Below are 26,261 nucleotides of genomic sequence, written 5' to 3' on the forward strand. Positions count from 1 at the left end.
TAGCCCCTTTTTTTAAATAGTTTTTATAGGTGTTGCTATCTGTTTTGTGCAGCGTGGTTCTACAAGTAAGGCAATGCATTCATTGGGTGGTATCAGAGAGTTACACGGGTCTGTAAATGCAATGAAGACAATTGGCCACAGCAAATAATTTATATTAAACATGTAATTTTTACTTTTGAATACTTTAGTACAAAGGATGTCTTGAATAATTTAAGTGATATATGTGTACACATATAAATCATTAGTCAAAACAGCGCTACATTTGGTTTAATTAAAAGGTATAATATGTGGTAAACTGAAGAGCCCTTTGGGAGCCGAAAGAGCCGGCTCTTCTTGGTGAGCCAAATGATCCGGCTCAGCAAGAAGAGCCGGAATTCCCATCACTAGAACAATGACTTCTTCTGCGAGGATTTATAAAAGCAGCTGGATAAAAAAAGTTAGGAAACGCCCCTATAGGAAACGCCCCTATAGGAAACGCCTCCTTGCTGCGGTCTGCAGACAGACCCATCTCCTGATTGCACCCTCAGTTGAGTCGTTATGCACCCTCATTTGAAAAGTGAAAAATATTACATATATAATAACAATAATAATAATAGTAGTAGTAATAATAATAATAATAAGAAGAAGAATATAGTTGAAATAAAATAAATTGTAATTGTGGTTAAATAACATTGTCTGCTGCATTTATTTGGTCAATTTAAACGGTAAGTAACGTTATTATGTCAGGTGCGCGTGACCTGTGCCCCTGCGCGTTCATCATCTGCAAGGTGCTTACACAGCAGTCAATGATGGACATCAAACAATGGTTAAAACAACCAGCCCTTATCGCCAGCAGTAACACTGCATCTACTGCAGGTAATAACAGTTCAGATCATGGGGACATTACGTTACCCGCGGCCACTGTCGTGGACACTCGCCGGCTTTGCCCGCCTCGCCCACGGAGGCGGAGCAGCCGCAGCCGCCTTCGTTGCCCCAAACACCGCCACCCCTCAGCGGACCGCAAGTGCCAGAGGACCTCGGCAAAACAGAGCCTGCCCAGGTATATTTAAAAAAGTACCCAACTCGCCTGTACAGTGGGGTAAGGCGCTCATTTTGCAGCTCATGGTTTCAAAACAGAGATTGGCTGGAATATTCATGTAAAAAAGATGCCATCTTCTGCTATGCATGTAGACATTTCGGTTCAAGTAAGTCAGATGCCTTCACCACAACTGGCTACAACCACTGGCGCCATGCTCGTGTAGGCTATACGTGATAAGGGACTGGGAAGGCATGAATCAAGCAAAGAGCCCATAGATCCATAGAGCTCTTAATTTTGCTCTCAAAGTGCACCAGATTGATGCTTTCAACTTCAATATTTAAAACAAAATCTTCCCGGGGGAGCATGCCCTAGGACCCCCCTAGAGGGTGTTCGGTCCACTCCCCATTTATACAAATAGCACTTTACCACTGCACCCTCTCTAATCTCAGATGCACCCTGAGTCATTTTGTTCTGGACCCTTGAGTCTCTCAAATTACGTAGGAGGCGCGTCATGAATTCAGTTTGAAGTGTGCTAAGAAGGCGCTGAACTCCCCTCCCCCCCCTCCTTCTCCCTGAATCCTCCGGGCCAAATACTCATTCACTCTCAGTGCCTGTGCGTCTGCTCGGGACAAAACCGCACGCAGCTGCTTTCATTACCAGAGCTGGAGCCTCCGCGAGCAGGAAAGGGAGCTCGCGCCACTTGCTGCAGAGATATCACCTCAGATGGACTTGATATAAGACAAGAATACACATTTTCCATCTGATAATGAACACGTAGGTGGTAGTTACAAGTGCCGTTTTGGGGAGAAAAAACTTCCAGCCAGCGGTGTTTTAATGTGTTTAATGTGTTTGCGCTCAACAGTGAGGTAGACCTTAATCGAGCACATTTTTACAGGAGTATTGGCGTGAGATTTATCCGGTGGATGCAGCTGTCGGGGTCGGTGTCTGAGCCCTGCAGGAGCAGCCTGTCATACTGATTGGGCAGCATGGTTTCTCTGGTGCTTCACAAGTGGATGAGGAATATTTCTCCGGAGATGCTTCTGTTGGTGCCTATTTTGTGGTTTTTACCTCTGACTGGAGCGGCTCCTTCTCTGACTAACGAGCAGCTGGACACCGGGGTGGTAAGTTCTCTACATTTTCTATGAAGTTTTGCTAGTTATTACGACTTTTGGACACGGTTTGACTGGAAGTTTTTTTTGCTTAATATCACCACTAGAAACATGCCGTATAATATTGTGTTTTTCAACCAAAGCCCTCTCTTTGAATGGGCAGTTTTCCTTACTTTTATAGGCAGAACACTCTCCATACTTGATCTGAATGTTAACACCTCGCAGCAGTCCTCAGCACGGGGGCAAGCTTGGTGATGCAGACTGGATGTGATGGGAAATGAAATCCCTATAATGGCGTGCAATAAATACATGTAAATGTAGCATTTTTGTCTTGATGGAATATCGACCTCCTCCACTGCATGCTGACATAGTATCCTGCACTGATGAGTGGCAGACGGGGCTCACTTCCAACACAGTGAGTGACACACCAAGCCATAAGACCTTATTGGATATTTCCTCTTCCCAGTGATACCTCTCAAAGACTGATCCAATATGTCACCTTGTGCCAATTTTAAACAATGACTGGGTTTAAAATATACACTTAAATCAGATGTGGTGATGTAAAAATATCCTCCTAAACCAATTAAACAAAACAGCCACTTGATTGACAGTTAACATCTTAAAGCTATGAGCTGCATATCAAAAAGTTGTATTTAATGATAGCTGTATAACTAAGGTGAAAACCAATACATCTCTTTTATGAATACTCTTCTAATTTATTTTTGAAAGGATGCTTTATGATTATTAATTAGACCCACTGTAAGCCTTCCAATGAGCTGAGCAAATTAAAGCTATTATATCATATTTCGATCGATAGGTTAGACCCAAAATAAACGTCAGCTTTGTGGTTGGAGTGTATTGAGCTGCAGATGAAACAAGTTTCTGCAAATGACTAAATCTTTGAAAGCAGCATAATTAATGCTTTGTTTAAATGGCTCTAATATCTACATATATTTCTCATTTGCATCGTTTTATTCATGTCTGCTGCTGCCAACTTCTGTCTTGTCAGTGTCAGGTGCACTGCATCTTTGCTCTTTCTTTTTAACATAAGCTTGAGGATGAACCCTTTACTTAGGCATGAAGTATGTCTATTGCTGTACCACATCCACTAACTACCTTTTTGTATGTGTGCTACAAGAAGTCAACTTCATGTTCTTAGTCTTAGATACTCTTAGCTTCAGACATTAGGGGTGTAACGGTTCACAAACATTTCGGTTCGGTACGTACCTCGGTTTTTAGGTCACGGTTCGGTTCGGTACGTTTTCGGTACAGCAGAAAATGTTTCCCACAAAACAAACTAGTTTTGGATTTTTAATTATTATTAAACTGTGAATATTCACTCAAATAAAATACAAAATATAATAAATAAATATTAAGGTGCAGCATTTCGATGAACTGAAATAATCTGTATTTGAACTGTACTGTACTAGTACCTAAGCAGCCCGTTTGACATTATGACTTGCTTGTCATTGTATTTTCATCTTTTTTTTAAAGAAAAATTAACTTGTCCACATTGCTTACCGAAAGGGCAGATCTGCTGGCACTATGACGCATTGAACCCAATGTGAGCAAATTACATCTTTTACGTTTAACGTTATATTCGTTCGGTACACATGTGTACCGAACCGAAGGGCCCATACCGAATAATTGTGGTACGTGTACCGTTACAGCCCTAGCAGACATGAATCTTCCCTTATCTCAAGAACATGGTTGAGGACAACCACAGGGTCTTATCATTACATGTTTCCTTGTAATTGCTTTAATCTTTTTCTTCCACTGGCGATTTAACACATTGGGGGGTTGGATGAAAGTTGTGTTTGGCAGGCTAGCCTTAAAGCTGCCTTGATGCTATATTATCCATGCTATGTTTGATTATGTGAGCACTGAGCAAACATTTGGCTTCTAACACATCCAGCAAGAAACAGAGCAATGTGATCATCACTGGAGTCCTTTTTCTCACCACACATCCAGTGTGCAAAGCTCAGGAGTGTTGTTCCTCTTTTGGTTCATCAGCAACTATTGAGAAGTCAATCTGTGTTTATTGTTCTTGAGGTATTAGCTCTGCTGATAAGCTTTGTGTTTAATTATGCCCTTCTTCAAATCTTGGTGCATGACTGTTTGTATGAGCTGTGTGCTAAGAGCAGCTGCCCACATTTTTTTTAAGAACCTACAAATGATAAGTAGGGTGCGGAATCTATATTCTAAATAATATTGGCAGCACAAACTAATATTTTACATAATTACATCATCCAAGTATAGGTCTGGATTTGTCACCTATGTACTGTAGATTTTAAGTACCATTTAATGTCTGAGCATTCAAAATAGAAGTACGGTTGCGACAAATGCTCATTGCCTTTTCTTATTAATCTGTGAATTATTTTCATGATTGATTGGGTTTACCGTCTATTCATTCTAAGAAAATAACAGGAAAGTGCCACTCACAGTTTCCCAAAACCCTAGCTAGGTTTTACTTCCTGTGACTCATGTGTGTTTTCATCAAAAGCCACAATGACAGTGAATGGCATTGTACACCGGAGTGTAATAACTGGTCTTGTTAACAAAGGCAGACACAGCTTTTTCTCAGGTTGTTGGTTTGATGTGGAAGGATATCAGGGTTACCTAGGGAGCTGGACTGACAGATGTACAGATGAGCACTCGTACAAAGACACAGTCCCCCCCCCCCCCCCCTGCGACCATCTGATTGACATTTAAATAAGACTTCCCCTGCATTGATGCGATTGCTCTCAGCTGTTGGGAGCGGTTGGATAATTGGTTGTTGAGGTTTTAAGTGGGTTCTTCTATCTCGGCCCAGTTGTGTTCATAAGTGCTATTCATCTGGGACCCGGTCCGCAAGAACAACCTGCCCACAGAGCCGTTCCTGATCTCCAGCTCTGCTGCTTCCCAGCCCCATTTCACTTCAGAGCCACTGTGCAGCATCACTTGGCTTTTAGTCGTGCTCGAGTGCCAAAAGAACCCCTCTCTACTTGTAAATACTATACACTGCGACCGTAATTAGCTGAACCACAAACTTAAGCACAGCTGAGGCATCCAGCTTCTAGATTTGTTGTTATCTAACCCGATATATAACTGCAGACAACTAATTTGCTATTTCAGCATTTTGGGAAACTGCTACATTACAGCCATAATGAAATCTGCATGTTTTGCTCATCATATCCATTTACTCCTGATGGCTGTATTTTTGCAGTAAACTAGCACGACAGAGCTCCTTATGGGGATATACGGAAGCATTGCTTTCCTTACTTTAGCAGCTGTCATAAGAGTGAGGTGACCAGATCAGCTGCTGATAAAAGTACCTTTTTTGAATACTATTAATCCTGTAGAGACCGACCTTAAAGCATGTCTGTCTGGGCAGGATTTCATCTTTTTCAGTAAGGAACAGTATTGTAGGGTTGTAAATCACAAGTTTAACCACAACACCATGTCACAATGAACATATTGATTATTTTACGATCAATATTAGATATCATATGCCCATCTAAGACAATTTATGACTGGGCTTTTCCAGACATTTAAATAAACCACTTTTTAAAATAAACAGACCTGTTGTTCTATCTATGCAAACACATTTCACTTTAATCAGCAGCAGACCAGACATATCTATCTTCGTAGAGTTATAGCATTTATTCATCAACAAATAAACTCAACTGTGGAGGGGACACGCCTCACTGCTACACAGCTGTAATGTCACTGCTAGTTCCATCTATAATCCCTCTGACCATTGATCAAAAACTCGACAAACAGGCGATTTGTATCAATGTTTTCACCTCGAAATCGATTATATTGGCTCGTTGACCATTGAATCAATACATTGCTGGATAGGTGTACACCAAATGAATTGTAGGAAATAAACAGAAAATGAGTTGTGTGCCTGATGGGACCACCACACCCTGCCAGTCTGCTTCTGATTCCCATTCTGCTTTATGATTTATTCAATGGGAATACCATCTGCTCTTGCGTCCAGGGAATAGAAGAGAGAGAGAAGAGAAAAAAAGCCTGGTAGACGCCACCCTCCTCCGCCTCCTCCCACCAACAGTCCCACTTGGTCTCCCTACCCGCTAGACCTCATAACACTGAGTTCTCATGCAACGAGCCTGCCCGGCACCAGTACCACCACCCCTCATTAGCTCTCTCTTTGTGCATTTCACCAGTATCATATTCTGTCCCCTCAGTCCTTCAGTCTCCTTCCTTCAGTTTTTCCTCTTCCAATCCAGATAGAAGGCTTTTTCCTATTAGAACATCATGGGTTCTTCTGATTACACCCAGAGGCCCAGAGGTGGAGGGAGGCTCAAAAAGAAAATGGGACGCTGTGACAGTCAAGGGAGAGTGCAATGGAGGAATTTCCTTGCTGGAATAAGTTATAAACGAGGCAGGGTCTCAACAGGAAACGCATGAAATTATAAAAAGGAAGAGAATATATATCATCATGGAGTTGGGGTCACTTTTTCTTGAATATGTAATGAGAGAGTTCACTTTGTAATGTTACATAAGATATTTTGAGGTAGCTGCTGTCGATAACTGTAACGGATGATTACGAGCAAATAATCATAAGTAAAAGTAAAGGGAAAAACTCTTAATAAGTCGCACAGCATGCTACTTCCCTTGTATTTTTCTTCCTTGTCGTGTCATCCCAGATCATTAGGACACTTCTAGCACCGATATCCCACTTCAAGCTGTGTGACCTTTCTTCCTGTAGCGCCATATCATGATTATATCCAGCGCAAGGACCCTTTTTTCCCATGGATCGTCAAGTGGGAGATGGAATATGTCATGCCCCAATGATTGACACAGGAGACAGTTCAGCGTGTAATATGTAGCACATTCACAGCTTCTCAGGAAGAGGGAGTAACTGTGGAAGAAAACCAGTCCTTCAATCCACTCTAATCCAATCTGTCATCACAGTTTTGCTAAGTGTTACAGTTCTCCAGAGTTGCACATTTCTGAGGAGATTCTGAGAGTTTATAAAGTCCTCAGAGGCCATTTCAACAAAGGTTTGAGGCAGGACTGTGTTGACGGCCACTGCAGCATGGCAGTGAGGGACTGATGTGAGATGGATGCAACACTTTTGCTTCATGTTTTTAGTGACCACAAGATTCCTTTTGGAGACATTTGTTCAAGCATTGCAAGGGTATTTTATGTGATCTACAAATAAACAAGGTATTCATCTCTCTGTTGGCTTGTTTGTTTAAAAGCAGAATGATTTAAATGATCTTGACTCACAAACTCAAAGTTGAATCATACCAGATTATTTGTTTCGAGTTTCTTGAGGAAAATGGTCAACACATCTCAAATATCTGGCAGTTTTTAACGGTAGTGATGTACTTTTTATGTGTGCAAGTGGGTGCTCTCTGCCACAACAGAGCTGAACGCGAAAGTCTTTTTCCAATGGTTTGAACTGACTTCATTACACTCCCGGGCTCCCCATATAGAAAACCTCAAATCAACTCCATGTGGACAGTTCTATTTTAACCCGGGGCGCCCCGCCTCTCCTTCTTGTCTTCGACCATATCAAGGTTTGGGTTGCCATTGCTATTCAAAGTGCCGAGCAGATCTTGTAATTACAGTGGTTTCTGGTGTTGCGCTGGCTTCCATGCTAAAGCCCAACATAATCTATATCCCTGCCAATAGGCTTCTTTAATAGTACATCAAGGAAACCTGAAATCAACAACAAAGCTACTCTGAAATTGCTTGCAGAAATTGGCAGAATAATAATAAGTGTTTTGTTTTGCATGTGTGCATGTGTGCATGTGTGCATATCACTTTCTTCTCATGTGTCCCTTTTTATAAATATATGTATGCTTGCTTGCGTGTGTGCCGCCGCCACATTGGTGATCTCATAGTTGGTCTCATTTGTCATTTCTTAACAAGTCATGGCCGAGCAGATGGGGGGGGGGGGGGGGGGGGGGCAATAAAGGGAAGGGGGCTATCGCGAGTCAATTGCAAGACTGTCATAATCCCATTTCTCAGAAAGTCCAAGTGAAATGAAGAGAATTAGACAGGCGGCGGGAGAGAGATTGAGTGGGTGGTTGAAATAAGATACATCTCCATCCAACTATAAGTGGAAATTAAGCCCACTGTGTGTTAGTCCAGTGTTGATACTTAACTTCCTATCATTAGCCACTAACAGTCTGCTGAGTTTCAAGTTCTTTGTGGAAATTGCAGGCCAGGGTTATATTTTCTGAGTAGGGCCAGGCTCTTTTTGGTTTTGAAAAATACAGAGTTGAACACATATGGAGACAAACACACATGACATGTATGTGTGTGTATTTCTGCATGTGCATACTTACTGTTGACATGCCAGTTGCCGGCATTCCTCGGCCAACACTAGAGAGACGTATCTTCTTTATAAGGGGCGTTATAGTAACACATGGCAGCTATTTCGTGGCATTCGTGTGGGCCTTATGAACTGAACCTAAGGACAATCCATAAATACACGCTCATAAATTCCCTCCTAAAACGTTGAACTTGAATGCAATTACAAAGACGCATAGCATTGTAAAAACGTGTTGTTTCAAAGCTACGGATTATTATTTGTATCGTTAGTCTGTATACTCATTAGTGGAATAATATAATATAGTACCATTTTCATATGACGTTTACGTCGATTGTTTTTTTGATTGATGTTTTTCCTATATCCATTTAAGCCACAGAGATTAAAAACATCTTCATGTGATATTGATTAACTGAGATTTTGACAGAAAATCAATTTAAGTGACCTTTTCGCTGTGATTTGTGTTTGCGATTACCCAGAGGTGATGCATTCAAAACTCAACTTAATCCAACTGCTAAAGAAGAAGCCTCTTCATACCCTGCCTACAATGTGACCGTAGCAATATTACTCCTTCTTAAACTATTATGATAGACGCGTTTGTTCACATGACATTTGTTTTCCAATTTTGGAACTGTGGAGCTTTGAGATGTGCAGAGTTAAAGTTAAAGAACAAATAGAAGTTTGACTTTAGGGGAGTCATAATTTGTCAGGTGTCTGTAGGTTTAAGTATTTATTCCCTTTACAGTCTTCTCCTTTATCCTCTGTCAGGGGGCACTGGGCGAGCGTTATTCATTCCTTGTGTCTGTGGGCTTTGGCTCGATGCCATGCCACATGACCGCCCATAGAGAGAAGAACTTCAAAGAAGGTTTGGGGCTTTTTTTCCCTCACTGGAGACACTAAAACTTGTCCCTCTTGAATTAAGCTCCAGTTACAGGGGGATGTCCTAATTGGCTCCATACGTTTGTTTATCTTGAATCTCTGGTGACATTTTTTCAAAGTCTTCCCTTCACTTAGAAGCAGAAATATCCCCCCATCTATCCATCCATACTTCTGTTTTATGATGATTTATGACTTGACATACAAGGTTTGATAATCAAATCAGGATTTGTTGTATGCAATGGATACATGTGCGATGATTACAGTGTTTGCTGGATTGTATTTGTGCAATCTAGCTAGATTTGCCACACTAATTAAACATCCTGAGTTTATAGGACTGGAACGTGCACAGGGATGCCATGGTGTATCTTGCTGGCCTCTCAAAATGGAGGTTAGTTGCTGCTGGCACAGACAAAGCAAATATCGCCAATGGCAAACAAGGCAGTGATTAACAGTCGCAGCAGAGGTTCCTGCAGTCCCCGAAAAAAAAGAAGAAGTCCTTGGATAAAAATCCCTTCTGTCCTATCATCAGAAACAGAAGGGCCCTTCATTGTCTGCATCAGTGCAAACAATATATGGGTTGGCTCTTTTAGTACTTGGCAATCAATCTAACAAGTATGCTAATTCCGTGTAAGATTAATGTGTGGTGCATGTGTGGTGCATGTATTTCTGAGGCGGTTTCTTCAGGCAGAGCTTTCTGTTGTCAGGAGTGCCTCTAAACACACACACACACACACACACACACACACACACACACACACACACACACACACACACTGTCAGACACACACACTGTCAGACATAAGAAGAAACTGATAAATGAGGTTTGGTGTGGCAATGTGAGCACGCACAGTTTACTCATAAAACTGCTTACAAATGCTTGATTAACGCGGCCCTGGCTTATTGCGGTGCATGTCAATGCGTTGTGCAATGTTCTGCTTCATCCTGATTTCTCCCAATAACTTCATTTATCTTCCCTTTTCTCTTTCTGCATCCTCCTTAACTTCTTTTTTGTCTTTCCACCTTATGAGTTTCCACAATTACCTTTTATTGTTTTTCCTTATTTCACTCTCCCTCTCTTCTTTTGTCTTTCTCTTTGAATCAAATTATCTTTGTATTCTCATCTTTTCTTTGACTCTCTACCTCTTTCCTAACATTTCCTTCTCCCCATCTTCCTCCTTGCTGCCTCCAGGGACAGACAGTAGTTGAGTCGCAGCACGCCGCACAACCAGCTGTTCCTAAACCTGGGATTAGATGATTCACTTACAGTCGCATTGTAATCCCTGCTGTCAGACTCGCACACACACAAACATGCAAACGACGACACATTTTCCTCCCAGGTGTCTTGGAAATGACATTTACACCTCTAGCTAGATGGGAACGGAGTGTCACACATCCATCACAATGTACTGTATCCTTACAACTAGGGATGACCCGATCACCTTTTTTTGCTTCCGATCATTTGATTTTGACATTCTGCCGATACCGATTTTTCCCGATCCGATCTTTATGCAATGCATTAAGAGAAAACAAAGGTAACCGATAACGGCTGGTCATCCAACGCGATGAATTCAGCTATCTTGGCTGTTATTTTTTTGGCCTTTTCACTGTTCTGGGGCAGTTTCTCTTTCCATTTAAAAGTCTCTGAAAGTGTTGGTTGTTTCAGTGCCGTTACCTGAGTGGCCGCTGTGTACTCGTCGTGTTGTTGTTGTTTGTTTCTCAGGTGGCGTATTAGATTGGTCGTGTTGAACGTAGCTCTGTTCTTTCCACCACGCGGAACCTCTGCCTTGCAAACATTGCATCTAGCTGTTACACTGCCTTCGCTTTCAATTTTATAATACTTCCAAACTCCTGACATTTTCTCTGTCCCGACTCACCAGCTGAACGTAGCCTCTCGATAGCTTACTGCTACTATTAGACACTGCGCCCACTCTGTTGCCAGATTTCAGAGAAATAAGCAACCAGGTCTGAAAACAAGCCCAAAGAAAGCAACACATACATAATGTTGTGTAATTTTAAACCAAAACTAAGTCCTCAGGATGACTTTAAGACGTGAACATGGTCATTTTTGTATTGTAACATTAAATAAAATAATAAAAATATTTTATAAAAAAAATAATAATCCGGATCCCCGATTTTTTTCTTCCGATCTTTTGAAAATCACGTGATTGGCTCCGATCCCCGATCACGTGATCGGATCGGGACATCTCTACTTACAACAAGTCAGACTTGTGTCTCGTTATAAACTCATTGTGTCTGTGGCAGAGAAAAATTCTTCCTGAAATGATTGAGCGTTTTTCGGCGGGGTGGAGTGTGTGCCTGCCATCTGCCTGCAACATAGTGGGCTAGAATGTAAAGGATTACTTTTATTGTTTGTGGTGCCTTTTCTCAACTGTCTGTCTTCTATGTTTACTGAAAACAATCTGAGGAAAGCAGTCGAATTACAACTCATTACATGGAACTCAAGTGTGCTAAACAACTAAACCAAACCCAACAATATCCCCAGGGTTTTTTTTCCTGAACGACCGAACCCGCATTGAATTTGAGGTGGGACGGTAAAAGTTATATTTTTAAGATGATAAAACAAATGTCATGTGTGAATATATTGAGATTCATTGTTGATATTTAAGAAAAAGGCTCAAAACTCTGACTGACATCACTACTTTTCTTTACTCCTTAAACCTCACTAAACAATCTGGTCACGGGAAAGCATCATTTCTTTTCCTGCTGCGATGCATATTTATTTGTTCTTTGATGTCCACTGGTAAACAATATAAGGGCTTATATACGTGTATACTTTATTCTTCCTGATGCCTATTTGTCACGGAAGCTTTGTCACATATCTGTTAGGCAGAGGCCGACAATGTGCCAAGTCCATTGTGGATCCACAGGAAACATTATATAATGTATGCACAAACGATGCTAAAAATATCAACTGGGCCAGATAATTTGAGGGCTAAAAAGAAAGCGATGGCGTGGATGTACTGATCTGTTCAGTAAAATGAGGCTCATTGTTTCCTTGTTTTTTATTTTCACTGAATAATGGCCACATTGTTAAATGCAGTGAGTGGTTTAAACCGGATTCACACATCAAGTTGTGCTTCCTGCTGAAACTCAAAATGTTTCACTGATGATCAATGTTCACTGTTCCCTACAGTTAAATACATGCACTTTGCTAAGAGGACAGATCAAAATATGATTTCGGTAAAAAAAAAAAGAGGAGAAAATGTTTGCAAAATCAATAATAGAAGCACAAATACAAGTCGACATATCTTGTTGATTACCACTGGTGTACAGGCTGTGGCAGTAGACTGATCGACTTTTAAAGAAACAGGCATGAACATTTCAAACATCTGTTACGTAACACATTTTTCGGCATGCCATCCGGCCTACTATTTTAAAAACATGTCAACATTGGTCTTCTTAAAAAAAATGGAAAAGGTGTATCCGTGGAAAACGATCACATAAATCAAACTAACATTTCTGATCATTGAAATGACAAAAGCTAATGCACAATGACAGAGGATTATCGAGCATACGGTGTCTAAATGGCATAACTTATGGGGCCTCCCACTTTAGGGACTCTGTGGTGCAATGATGGATTCAATAGTTGAAATATAATGCAAGGTCCCACTTCTCTGTGGATGTTTTATTTATTTTGAGTCGGCAACAAATAACCTTTAACATCTACAAAACAGCGTGTTTGTTTGTCCTTTTTTCAAGTTGAGGCTGTCCGTCATGGTCACCTAAACAATCAGCACAAAATTGGTCTGTGATTTTTTACACTCAACCTCCTCCGATTCATTTTCAGAGGTGCTGCCTGTTGACCTGAGTGCAGATTTGGAACATGAGGTTCTCTTGAAAAGCAAAACAAAACATTTATATAACTGTAGTTCAGTCCTGTGCTCTGCAGATTCTGTTTTCTCTCTCTAAATAAAACAATCCAACTTTGGCATTTTGTTACACTGACTGAATTAAATTATTTAAACTCATTAACACTTGTTGTGATACCTATCTGAATTCAACATAGGATGCCCTAAAAGTCAAATGTTTTTTACATTGTGGCACAGCTTTATTTATCACCCACTTGGAGGGTTTCAGACAGATGGATAAAGATTGCAAGAGTAAACCCTGAGTACACAATTAGCATGACAATGTTTAAAGAAGGAGAGAGAGGTCATGTTCAATTTGAAGCAGGTGTACTGTGGGGAATGCATCAGAGTAGAGGAATGATTTCCAGGCATGGATTAATTCTCTCTCTTCCACCGAATCACAATCCAGCCTCAATTTTCTGTTTGATTAAACGTGTAATTCAGGCAGCATGTCACCCGCAATTTCCCTCTCTGTTTATCCCCCTATACTCTCCCTCTTTGATCTTATCTGTTTGCACAAATGAGACCACGTTCTTCGTTTCTTCAGTGAATCGAGCGCAGGAGGTGCCGTTTGGTTCCAGGAGCTTTTCAGTAAAAAACACTTAAGCAAAGGTTTCATTCCTTGCATCCCGCATCATCCCAGTGTAATACTTTAAGTAAACCATCTCTCTGAATAAGCTGCTGATATGAAATGGGAAGCTGCTACAACCGCTTTGAATAATATTAGCATCTTTGCGCCCAAGGTTGTTGCGAGAATAAGGTATACAGAGAGAAATGTCTTTGGCGGAGAGCAACATAAGAAGCAGAAGATTGCTTGAATGTGAGAAAAGGGTCTGCATAAAGCAGACCCTTCACACGGTAGCTAGGGGTAGAGCTAATGAATAAGCCAAAAAAATCTTATGACATCATAAAGTGGCCAAAATCGAATTCAGGTGCGATTGCATTTCCTGTCTTGGTAGTAGGGCTGCAACAAACGACTAATTTGATAATCGATTAATCTATCGATTAATGAAACGATTAATCGACTATTCGGACTATTACTGTATGCCTTGCACAATTTCTCAAACGCTCTTATTTAGCCATCAACTTTTAGATTTAGCTTGAGGTTGTTTTAGGCATGTGGAAACTAACAATGAAGACAATAAAGATGAATACTTGATTCCAAAATAAATATATTATTGAAATAACTTAAATTGTGAACAAAACTAACATTGCTTTTTATTCAAATTAAATAAATAATATTTCACGTCAAAAGAAACAACAGTGTTTTAACAAATCGTATTAAATAATCTGATGACACAACTGTAAATATAAGAATAGCTGAAACTTTAACAAACTAAATAATAATAATATATAATATTTGTATAGCGCCTTTCAGGAAACCCAAGGTCGCTTTACAAGTCGGGTAGGGGGGGGGAGTAGGGGAAAAAAGGCAGACAGGTTAAGGGGGTGGGGGGGGAAGTAGCGGACAAATAAACCTATTAAACTAACTATACAGTAGGGAAAGCCTTGGTAAAAAGGTGCGTTTTGAGGGCTTTTTTGAAAATGTCCAGGGTTGGGGCGCTGCGGATTTCGGGGGGGAGAGAGTTCCAGAGGTTGGGAGATGCCACACTGAAGGCTCTGTCACAAAAAGTCCGCAAATAACTCTGTTACCTCTAATCATTATGTTTGTATAATGTAGTTAGCTCCGTGTGTTGCTGCTAGCATACATAACACCTGACGTGGACACGTTACTGTGGACGGGGCTACAGAGCTACTAGAAAGACAGTCGAACCCGGTGCATTCCTCCGTCTGGATGTGGAGCACTTTTGCTAAATGTTTAGACAAATAGCTCGTGTTACCGCCCTTACATGCTAAACTCTTATTCCACTTTTGGTAACGAGCATTCTCCACATCGAGACGGGTAAAGTGTAACCACCTCGGAGCGCGTTCTCTCCGCCATCTCCCACGTGTGTGTGTTGCTGCATGTTGCAGCTGCCCGTGTGTAAACTGCCCCGCCCCCTCGCAAGCAGGCGGGGGAGAGAAAGATCGAAAATACATCATAGACGCATTTGTTTGTCTTTTTGCATATTAGAAACGAGTTGGCGACACTAAGACTACGATATAATGTCTTTGTAGCAATAATACATGACATATCTTTTTTAAATGTCTCCAGTACCGATACAAAGACCAATAAAGTTAGAGCTTAACGGGGTGTAAAACACACGTGATGACGTCACCAACGAATCGACGACTGAATTAGTTGGCAACTAATTTGGTAATCGATTTTAATCGATTAAGTCGATTAGTTGTTGCACCCCTACTTGGTAGCCTGGATATCGCTATTTGACATGGATGGATACGATTCATGGACATGGATCAGAATTTGATCAATTCAATTTGAGCAACCCAACATTGTTTTTTGTTCTAAAACTTCAATCTTCGAATCTCAATTTCTGAACATTGAAAGAAAATTTGGCAAATCATGTGATTCCAGTTGCTTCACATGTACAAGAGCAGAAACCTGTAAACCACACTTGCTGATAGAATTTGTCCAACTGTTTTTACAGTCCTCATTATTATATTTCACGACTACAAATGTTCCCCACTGCTTGACTGATGGTTTGGTTCCAAGTCCATTTCTGCAGTAAAGATATCAGGATATGCTTTTGACAGTCTTGCACTCAGAAATGTATTTCCTCTGTGACAGCTAAATATATTGTGGTAACACTTATGTGGCTGACTAACTCTAAAAAAAACACTCACAATAAACCGAATTGAAGTCAACATGCAAACCTAGCAACATTAGGGTGTAAAAAACACACATAATGAAAAATGCTCTTAATTTAAAATGCTCATTTTGCCATGCTTGGACAGGTACTGCGGATCCTGCACAAATCCCAAATATGATGGTTGTCATATGCAGCCACCACTTTAAGGATTTAGCTGTCAACTGAAATAAAAAGATACGCTGCTGTTCAAAAGAAAATCACCATCCACAAAGGCCTGATGGTCAGATAGCTTAGAGGAGTACTTTCTATATTTCAATGGTCTTTCATACTTAAGGTCCCAGAATGTCCTCTTTACAAAGAGATTTTATTTTGTATTAAAAATTAGCAAAAACTCTGCAGAAGTTCAACCAAACAAAAAATGGAAAGGGCAGAAAAAACGCCTTTTTTGAAAAACGGTTAAATACAAATATAAGAAATCAGAGTACTTGGTAAAATGATTTGGAAACTTGGCAAACAAATGTGTGCAGATTCAATTGGAATAGGTTGCTGTTTAAGTGCAGAGTGCAAAAAGAATGCCTTTTTAAGAAGTGGAAAAGAGAAGGTCAGGCTATAGGTAAGCACCACTAGAATTGCATCAGGGAATATCATCCATAGGAGAAACCTATTGAGGACATTGTTGTGTTTCAATACCGATTTCACTTTTCTGGACTGTAAAACAAATCCAAAATCAAAGGGTATTTTGGGGGAAAAGGCTCCAACAGTATTATCAGGTTATGCAACACTGTTGGGCCATTGACCCCCAGATTGAATCATTTAATGCTTCTTGTTTTGGGGCCAAAGCTTTTTCGGTTGTATACAGTACATTTAGTGTCGGAACTTTACTGTTTTTTTAAGGTTAATTGGATGTTATTGAGGAAAGTAGAAAAAAAACATCAATATAATGGGTAACTCCAGACTTTTGAACAGTAATGTATGTATTTAATTGTCAAAATCGCAACTGTTAAGCTTATGCCTGTATCGGTAAGTCTATATATTTTGCATTATGTGCATGAAATGTAAAGTTCTGCCCTGAACACCCAGCTCTTTCTTCCAGTAGCAATAACAAAAGTCTTCACATTCTGTTGTCGGGATAGGGCACCCGAGAGGCAAAGGAGAGCTTCATCTTTAACTGACATTAATTAATGGATTCACATCGTGGTATCTCAAAACGTTTTATGCCACATCACTCACTTTTCCAATTAATTCACCCCTTAAACTTTCTCCTTCGACTCTAATCCAGCTTCGTAATCTTTGAAAAGTCCAGGAGGTCGGGCACAGTTCTGACCTCCTGCTCAAACGTAGTAAGGAACAATGTAAACACTATAATGGACTGCGCTACTTTATGACCTTTTCAGGGTCAGTGAGGTCATGAGGTTAAATGTCTCCCAGTCAGTCATTTCCTGTCAGAGGTTGAAGATGAAGGGGCTTAGCAGCTGTTCGTTAGGGCTAAACAGGGAGGTATTGTGGGACAGGAGGCCACATGCTGGGGCAAAAGGGATTCTGCTTATGAAAGAAATTGCTTTGGTGACACCATGGTGACAGGAATACATTTTTGTGTCTGTGCCAGATGACAGAATTATATTAAATGACCAGAAAAATATGTGATGTCACAGATCTGACATAATTGAATAAAGAGCGAAGTATGAGAAATGATATTAGTTTGGTAGTGTGATATTGTACAAACTGTGCAATGGTATAGTACACCGAAGTGTTCAAATTATGATAAATACATTTGATAAACAACATGCAGTTTTTTCTATTTGCAGGTCCAGTGACCTTTGACCTGCAAGTCTGCCGCTGCTAACAGGGGCTTGAACTGAAACAGGAAGCACATTCTTCAACTCAACAGTTGTGAGGGAAAATATGCAGGATATGGTGCAAGTGTGAAATGCCTATAGAGAGGTGGTCCAATAAAGTGGGTGAAAATAAAACGGAGGACAAACTATTAACTTGCGTATAAATCAAGCTCATTTTTTAAAATACTGTTTGTTTTACTAGCATCCACGCTATTCGCAGGTTATTTTTCATAAACAATCTCTGCACAATAAAACACAAGCAATACAGAAACGGCTATAGTTTGAAGAGAAGGCTTGGTTACTTGGCTATTTGTCATATAAGTGAAACGAAAACGAAATGGATGTTGTTGTTTCTTCGCTAGCATGCATATCCGTTATATAAATCAAGGACTGTGTTCTCCGTAAGAAAAAATCTGATTCTAAAAAGGAAAAATGTATATTTTGTTTTCATGATGGCATCCCCTACTTTATTTTCAAGATCTGTGGGAACTATGTAGGCACTTTGTCTAGCTAAGAGTGTTATTTAGCTGCCTGCTGCTCTAGGCAAGCCACATAGTTTAAACAACATCCTGCACACGTCTCGTAAGAGAAAGCTTGGGCATTTGTTTTCGATAAGGGGCTGTTGGTCAAATTAGCTTTTGGTCCAAAGGAACATTTTTCAGGCTGTTGGGGTTTTAGAATAATGGAACAATTTCATGCCACCATAGCTTGCTGAATGAATCAATGTACAACAGTACTTACTGGGGAAAAGTCCACTGCTAACGTCTGTGTGCAGGCTACATGGCTAATTAGCTTCTCAACTTCATTAAGCAGTATTTAAAGCTTCTCAACTTCATTAAACGGTATTAAAACATATTTAAAAGTAATACTTGCGGCCCATACTTCTCAATACAACTGCTAGCATCACATTGTCTGGCTAATACGTGTTGACAAGGGGCGCACGTTTGTTTACTTTTCTCTTTTTCTACTGCCATAGTTTTATTCCAAAGCTAATCTTTAGTCCTTTTCCTTATTAATAACTTAAATTATCCCTTTTTAATTAAAATACCTTCCAACAAGAGTCATTTGGGGGGGCTCTTGGGAAAAAAGGTTGGGAACCACTGCTGTAGAAAGTGTTTTCAGAACCTTCAGTCCTCTATTCTTTACAACTGACTTAAAATGCATTTGCATTATCCAAACACCTTGAAGCAAAATGTATTAAATCACCACACACTGTCTCATCCTTCCTCGCCTACAACTCTCCCGTCTCAAACGTGATACTGATGCATCTGCAATTCAGCAACACTTCAAATCGGCGCCCACATTAATCAATGTCTCACACACATGAAGCTTGGCTTCTCTAACTCAAATATTTTTCATTCTTGGCTCGCAGCACCGGCATTTAAGTCATTTAACATATTTAATTGGGGAAAGTCTGGAGTAATTTCTATGTCAGACAGCGCTGCTAATTAGGGCTTTACCGACATACTTTATGTATACTTTACCATAATGCACTATGAATTACAATACTTTTAATGCTCTTTAAGGTCTATTAGAGCTGTATTCTTTAACTTTCAATATTGTTATGAATGCATTGCTTCCTCCTACTCTTGCCTTACTTTATTAAATGATTACAGGAACCAGGGTTCAGGATTACAGAGATAAATAGTTTTTCACTTGTAGATGCACTGCAAAACAGACTGGGAGTAAGTCAAACCCTATAATATTCGTCAACACCTCAATTAAGTACGCATTTGTGGAAAGTGGAGGGCCGAATGTGTTAAGCATATGCTATGTCTTTCGTGAATTATTGATTTAAGAGGATATAAACAAGGCATTTTAATGTATGTTTGTGTGATGTGTTGGCATGGGCTCTTGCGTCAGGACATGAGCGAGAGTGTGTGTGTGTGCATAATCCGTAGAAGAAGGAGGCCCTCTGTGTACTGGGGGAGTAAATATAAAGTATGTGATCATCCATCTCCATGCTTCACATCTACATATGCAACACTGGTTATGTGCTTTCGTAGATCTGTCCTGAAGTACAGAATTTATCCCCATAAAATATGTCCGGATAATTGGGTCTCATAAACCATTGGTAAAGAGTTGCTGTGCGCAATATAAAAGCTATCTAAAACAACTTTTTATGCATGTTTTTACTGTGATGAATGAATATAAATAAGGCATTTTAATGACTTATGGGATAGATTTTATAAACATATCCTATGGAATAATATGGAATTAGGTATAAAGTAACTTTTAATATCAATAATAAAGTACTAAGACATGGAAATGAAATGCATTGTCACATTAAATATGTAAATTATTCATAAATGTCATCTTATTTCATACTTTTCCACTTATCTACACAAATTAAAGCAATATGCCAACAAAGATAGTAAAGAAACACTACTAGTAAGCAATGATGTAAACAATGCTATTTTCCTACATTGCTATTTACAGCCATAGATATCAAAGAAGGGATAGCTACCTGACTGTAAACAGTAACATCTCTGACAGTTGACATATTTTTATTCTCTCTTGGTAAATGTCATCATATAATCCAACCAAGGCATTGATCAACAGATGTGAAAGGAAAGACTGCCAAGAGACAGAAAGCAGAATCTGCCGGGCTAACATGCTGAGGAGAATTGACTGTTGTTGTGCGCAGTGGTACATCAACAGGCGAGTTTGATTTAGGAAGCTGTCTAATTGTACCACGGTGAATTGCATCAGCGCAGCCCTGTCTCCCAGCAAGTATACAGCGAATGATAAATGTCAGCTTATTGACAGTGATGAGAAAAAGTGTGGCTCCGATTGATTAAATGCTGCACAGCTGCCAGTATTCAAATTACACTGCCAAAAGAGGAACGAAAACACGGGTATGTGGCTTTGCAGAGCACTTGGGGGACTCTGCACCACTAATGACATTTCTCACAAACATGACTGCAAAGGAGTCAATGAGGGATTCATCTGAAGAGTTTCTGACGGCTTGGCTTTGTGGGAGACTTTGTAGTTCAAGTATATCTAAGTGATTTTATTATTAATGACACTTAACAACAAACTTTTATTAATTGATAATTAATACTTAAACACTCAAAAACCATGCTAATCTGCCTTATCATTAGAGTTGGTTTGATCAGATACTATTAATAAGTACAGTTGAAAACATTTTGCCATACAATGGTATGTTCACGTTACCCTGTATAACCTTGAGTTGTAAAATAAATTCCGTCCACACAACGGTGTGCGTGTCTGACACTCGACCAACAACCAATCACATGAATCTCCCGCCCCAGACACACAAGCACGCGGTTTGATTGGCTAGAGCTTGTACTGGCATATGATTCGATTGGCTGACGCCTCCGTCGAGGCGTCAAAAGTTGAACATTGCTCAACTTTTGAAGCGAGCAACGCCAGCAACGCTCCACATCGCTTCCCAAAATGCAGTTCGGCTAAAAGTGATGTTACCCCATTCAAAGTGAATGGGCAGAAGCGTTGGAAGCTTCAACGCACGCCGCTGTGTGGACGGGCCGTTATTCAAAGTGAATTCCGTTTTTGGATCCTTTGTGTAATGTTGAGATGTAGGAGGAAAACAAAATGTTATTCACATTCCAAAAAGATAATTTTCAGCTATTCCTTTAAGTGGAAAATGTGTGAATTGTGCTGCTGTTGAAAATGCTGTTATCCCTAACTTTATCAACAGTACATCTCAAAGGAATAAAATGGCCGGACAAGTTGCCCATAAAACATTGGGGGTTAAGAAATGTACTGGTGCGGACCAAGAAATAGTCCAGTGTATACCCATCTGCAAAATGTCAACATTTCCTTTTCTGTTTTGTACGGATCAAACTTAAAATGTTAAAAAGTGAGGCCATCTGCGTAACCTTTGGACACAGTCATGCTTTGAATAGATAGCTCACGGCTTTCACTCAAAGATATTCTTTTTTTTTTTTTATTTAGTCTTGCTTGACCACATCAATCAAAACTGAATGTTAATATTCCAGGACTGCACAGGTAATTTGATCAGATAGTAGGCTAAGTGGTTGGGACCCCCCGGGCCTGAGTTGGGACACGGGGTCAAGACCCCACGTCAGCAAGACTTTGCACTGCTGAAGTCAATGAATATCTCCAGGGCTGCTGGACTGCAGCTGAGCCAGTGCTCCGACTTTCTACTGCAGAAAGAGAGGGGAGAAGATTTTGTTCTTTAATGTTTCTACATTTAAGGCCAGGTTGTAGTTTGTGATTGTATTGCTGTTTTTAGGGAAATCCCGGTACTGAAAGGAGCTCTTAGACTTGCATAGCAAAGTATATAAGGAAGATATATTGTTGCTCATCATGTCCTTAGATATTCCATCACTAAATAAGTTACTAATTTCAAAAAACGGAAAAAAACACGTTCAATTTAATGTGCATTAGCGTAAGGTTTTTTGCCCCGATTGAGTGTCTTCGCAATTGTTATGCATTTGTCTAAAACCAGTGAAACCTACCAACCAGTGAGACATATCAGACGAGCTACATTTAAAGTGTGACTCAACACAATAAAGGCATCAAACTCAAAGAGAAATGTTCTTTCCGGTAGTTTTCCTCAAATGACCTTATAAAGTCTTGATTATTTTTTTGACGGGTAACTTTTATAAGTCTGCTTCCGTCTGTCTTTCTTTCACATACTCACAGATCCTGAATAATTTATCATAAAGAGAGAAAAACCGCTTCAAGCGGTGTTGTCGCTTGAAGCAGTAACGAAACCTTACACGTTGCCATTTAAGATGTTCTGTTAGTTCTGCTTCACAACTCTGGAACAAAATAGTGAGAGTCCACCCTCAGAACACAGCTATCAAAAACACTGCTGCTATTGTTGAGTCAAACAAGTTAATATGGAAGCATCAAAGGCTTGAAAAAAGACTTTGGGATGCAGTTCAGTGTCACACATCAGACGGAGTGTGTGTGCATCTAAATTAGCGATCAAAGTGTCGGACCCCTTGTAGAGATACATTTGTTGTAGATTCTGTGTTTCTCTCCGAATGTACTCCCTTATTTCTCTTTTTATATTAAGTGTGAAGACCCCAAGAGACACGGCAACAATAGCTTGTGATTTAATACATTTGAGATGAATGTAAACCATTTGCGGTCTTCCAATTGTGGTTGTATCTTTGAACTGTCCCTTTCTATTATCTGTCAGGGTTTATTGTTGCTTTTTACTGCAAGTGTGCGTAGGTTTATTGTTCTCCTTATCCAGGAAGCTTTGATATTCTTTTGTTTCCGTTTGAACTCAGATGACTTGTGTTTAGTATTTTTAAAGAACACCTGAACACAGTGACACCCCTGTATATCGCTGAACTTGTTGACAGCTTTTACAGCTTTTGAGCTACAATGGTTTAAATTAGTTGCTGGCTCCGAAAAAAAGTTTGATGTAATGGGTTCAGGAGTCTGAAAAGGAGTTGTGGTGGAGTAGACAGGGCAGATGTAATTCATCGCTACTCGCTAGCACACTTCTCTTACATAAAAGAAAAAAATGAACCTCTTGTCTCTTCGGATGCATGTACATTCGCACCAGTACACATGGGTTTTGTTAAATTAGTTTTGGTTGATAGAACGTTTAATGTATATTATTATTATTATTATTACAATGCGTCTCATTTGTTTTAAATGTTGGTTACTACAACCTTCTCCCCAAAAAAGGTGTTGTTCATGGCTTAAGTTAATGTTGCAATGCCTGACAGCACTCAAAGTGATGGTAATAAGTACTTATAGTAGTTTGAAGTTATTAAATTAGCTTTGTACTACATACAGATCATCACACTGTAAAAAAACGTTTACTATGAACTACTCTTTTGGAGCTTCTTCTCAGGAAGTGCTGCTGCTACTGCTACTACTGCATAATCCAACAATTCTGTGTAAACATTAAAAAACAATGTATCACCATTATTATAATTGTCCTCACATAAGAATATTAACAATCCAAGTTATTTGCAAACTTCAAAAAGACCTTGAGACAATGAAACCCCCTTAATTGATTGCTCATGGTATAGTCCAAATTCCCTCTACTAAAAGGCCCATTGGAAGGTCCCACTTCCTGTTTGCAGTTTGGACATGATCAGCACACAGGTAATGTGGATAGGAGCTAATGTAACACATCTTGGCAATTGAACTTGCCTTAACCGTATCAATTATTATCAATTCATTTAGTTAATATGTAATTAACAATTTCAATGACCAAGGAATGCATACTGACATTTCCAGAATTGTCTTTTGTTGAAAGGTAAGCATTCTTTACCCCACATGCTTGCTACGCTAACCTAAATCAGTCAACATAACTTGATAACTAAACTAGAATTAGCTAAGATCATGCTTGAAAGGTGGAATAAATAATAGAATGTATTTTGAAATCTTGACTTACTTTTGTAAACCACATTATTAATGTTCTTTCAGATTCATAGTCAATTTGACTTCCTGGCTTTCTTTACAAGTCTTTGACCTCTCCCATTTTCTCATCCTGCCCGATGATACTCTGGGTCAAATTAAATTCCCTGTGCAGGGATGGCAAATTCAAGGATGAGGAGGCACATATCAGCCTTCACTGGACCTAAAGCATTCACTTAATGGGATTTTTCCAGCGTTGTCAATACAGAAGGGATGCCTTGCTCTATGTCACCACCTTATTGGCTTGGGGAGTGAAGAGGAGGCTTTGGCTGTTTCGAGACAGATGAGAGGAAGAGAAAAACCAGACAAAGAAAGATCTTAGGGGTGGGTAAGGCAACAGAGAAAAGAGCATCACTTCAACCATCAGTCACAACTTGCATGAAGCAAAACCAGTCAATGTCACAATGTCACTTCTTTGATTGGCAGCAACTTTTGTGGTCTCAAATGGAAAAGGAATTGCATATAAACCGTTATGAAGGGCTTTTCATTTAGTTTGGCCATACTTCTTGTGAATTTGTACAACATTTACAGAAGTCTTGATACCACCTTTTCATTTTCAATGCTGTCTTTTTTTTCCTATCTTAAACAACCAAGCTGTTAATAAAGCATGTATTGATGAACTTTGCCTAATAACCTATATAATCTAGCCATCTAAAAAAAACATTATGCTTAACCTCAAACAAATATTCTAATACCATAAAGGGAGATAACATTAGCTCACACCATAATGCAATTTTTTTAGTTTATCTCTGAGTATTCCAAATAGCAAAATCATTATAACGCCAGGGAAAAATACCAGATATAAGTCGACTCTCAGTGTAGTATACCTCAATGACAGTTTGAGAGATTGGTTGAGGCTAATGGGTCGCAGCAGAACAAACTTTTCTTCCCCCTAATGCAATTCAGATCAAATTAATTGTAACTAGATGTCTGTATCTTGATCTTGATTGTCTGTGTTGTTGATGAAACTGTTACGCTCCATCAGCAACACTCTGTGCTTTGCAATTAGACTCAAATGTCCCTCACCATGTGCAGCTCTTAAGCATTATTGAGAACAAATAGAGATCTCCTTGTTGCTTGGTGGTCTAAAATGCATACATCGAATCACAAAGTACTACATGAATGTTCCTCTTGCTCTCTTTCCTGTCTTTTCTGTACACACTCACATACAAAAACCTTAGTTACTGTCATTTATCTTTGTAGATACAGAATGACATTGGCTTGTAAATGATAATAATTTCTATCATCCGAATGTACAATTGCTTCTTTGCTCGAGCTCTCACACAACCTTGATGTACATAGACACATCCGCAGACGGTAAAAATGAACAGGTGTCAGACCTTCTCAGCAGCTTGGATACTTGGAGCCCTTGACATGCCTGGGATTACTCTTGAACTCTGTCTGCTCTTCCCCTTCCAGGACTGGCTGAGTAAGTTTGGCTACCTCCCGCCCCCTGACCCGGTGACTGGTCAGCTTCAGACCAAGGAGGCCCTAACCAATGCTATCAAAGCCATGCAGAAGTACGGAGGGCTGAAGGAGACCGGAGTCTTAGGTATGTGGACGTGTTTTTATGGGGCAATCACGTGCTAATGTGGATGGATGAAGGACGTGTTCATAGATGAGTGAATGAAAGAGTGAATGAAAGACTGTAACCCAATCAGAACACTACCAACCATAACTTCCTCTCCTCTTTAGACCAAGCCACAATGGGCCTAATGACAACACCCAGATGTTCCCTGCCAGATGTTTCTGACACCGAGTTGACAGTGGGCCGCAGGAAACGAAGCCTGGCAACTCAGAAAAAATGGGATAAGAGGCATCTATCCTGGAGGTAGGATCAGATCAATGAAATGTACAGTAAGGGCCAATACAGGGGTGAACGTTGAGACTTCAAATCGTAACAACCATTACTCTAACGTATTGTCCACACGGTTCCGTCGCTTTGAAGCTTGCCGGCCGCGCGACCACCACCAATCGGCCGCCCCGGACACACAATCACATGGTTTGATTGGCTAGCGCGTGTACTGGCATATGATTTGATTGGCTGGCGCGTGTACTGGCATATGATTTGATTGGCTGGCGCTTCCGTCGAAGCTTGAAAAGTTTAACTTTTCTCAACTTTCAGCACGAGCAACAGAGGCAAAGCGACGAG

At 40.1% G+C, this 26,261-nt stretch overlaps 1 protein-coding gene across 1 annotated transcript in view; it reads left to right on the forward strand.

Annotated features, from left to right (window-relative positions):
• Positions 1 to 1,645: 1,645 nt before the first annotated feature.
• mmp17a (matrix metallopeptidase 17a) overlaps positions 1,646 to 26,261 on the forward strand; it is a 74,582-nt gene continuing 49,966 nt past the window's right edge. Inside the window, exons 1-4 of the mRNA XM_034095387.2 lie at positions 1,646 to 1,792; positions 1,914 to 2,139; positions 25,529 to 25,661; positions 25,805 to 25,940. Of these exons, the coding sequence (XP_033951278.1) occupies positions 2,005 to 2,139; positions 25,529 to 25,661; positions 25,805 to 25,940 (404 nt within the window). The 5' untranslated portion in view covers positions 1,646 to 1,792; positions 1,914 to 2,004. The remainder of the gene's footprint in view (positions 1,793 to 1,913; positions 2,140 to 25,528; positions 25,662 to 25,804; positions 25,941 to 26,261) is intronic.

The sequence above is a fragment of the Pseudochaenichthys georgianus genome, chromosome 12 (assembly GCF_902827115.2).
Source record: "Pseudochaenichthys georgianus chromosome 12, fPseGeo1.2, whole genome shotgun sequence".
In the NCBI taxonomy this organism is placed as follows: Eukaryota; Metazoa; Chordata; class Actinopteri; order Perciformes; family Channichthyidae; genus Pseudochaenichthys; species Pseudochaenichthys georgianus.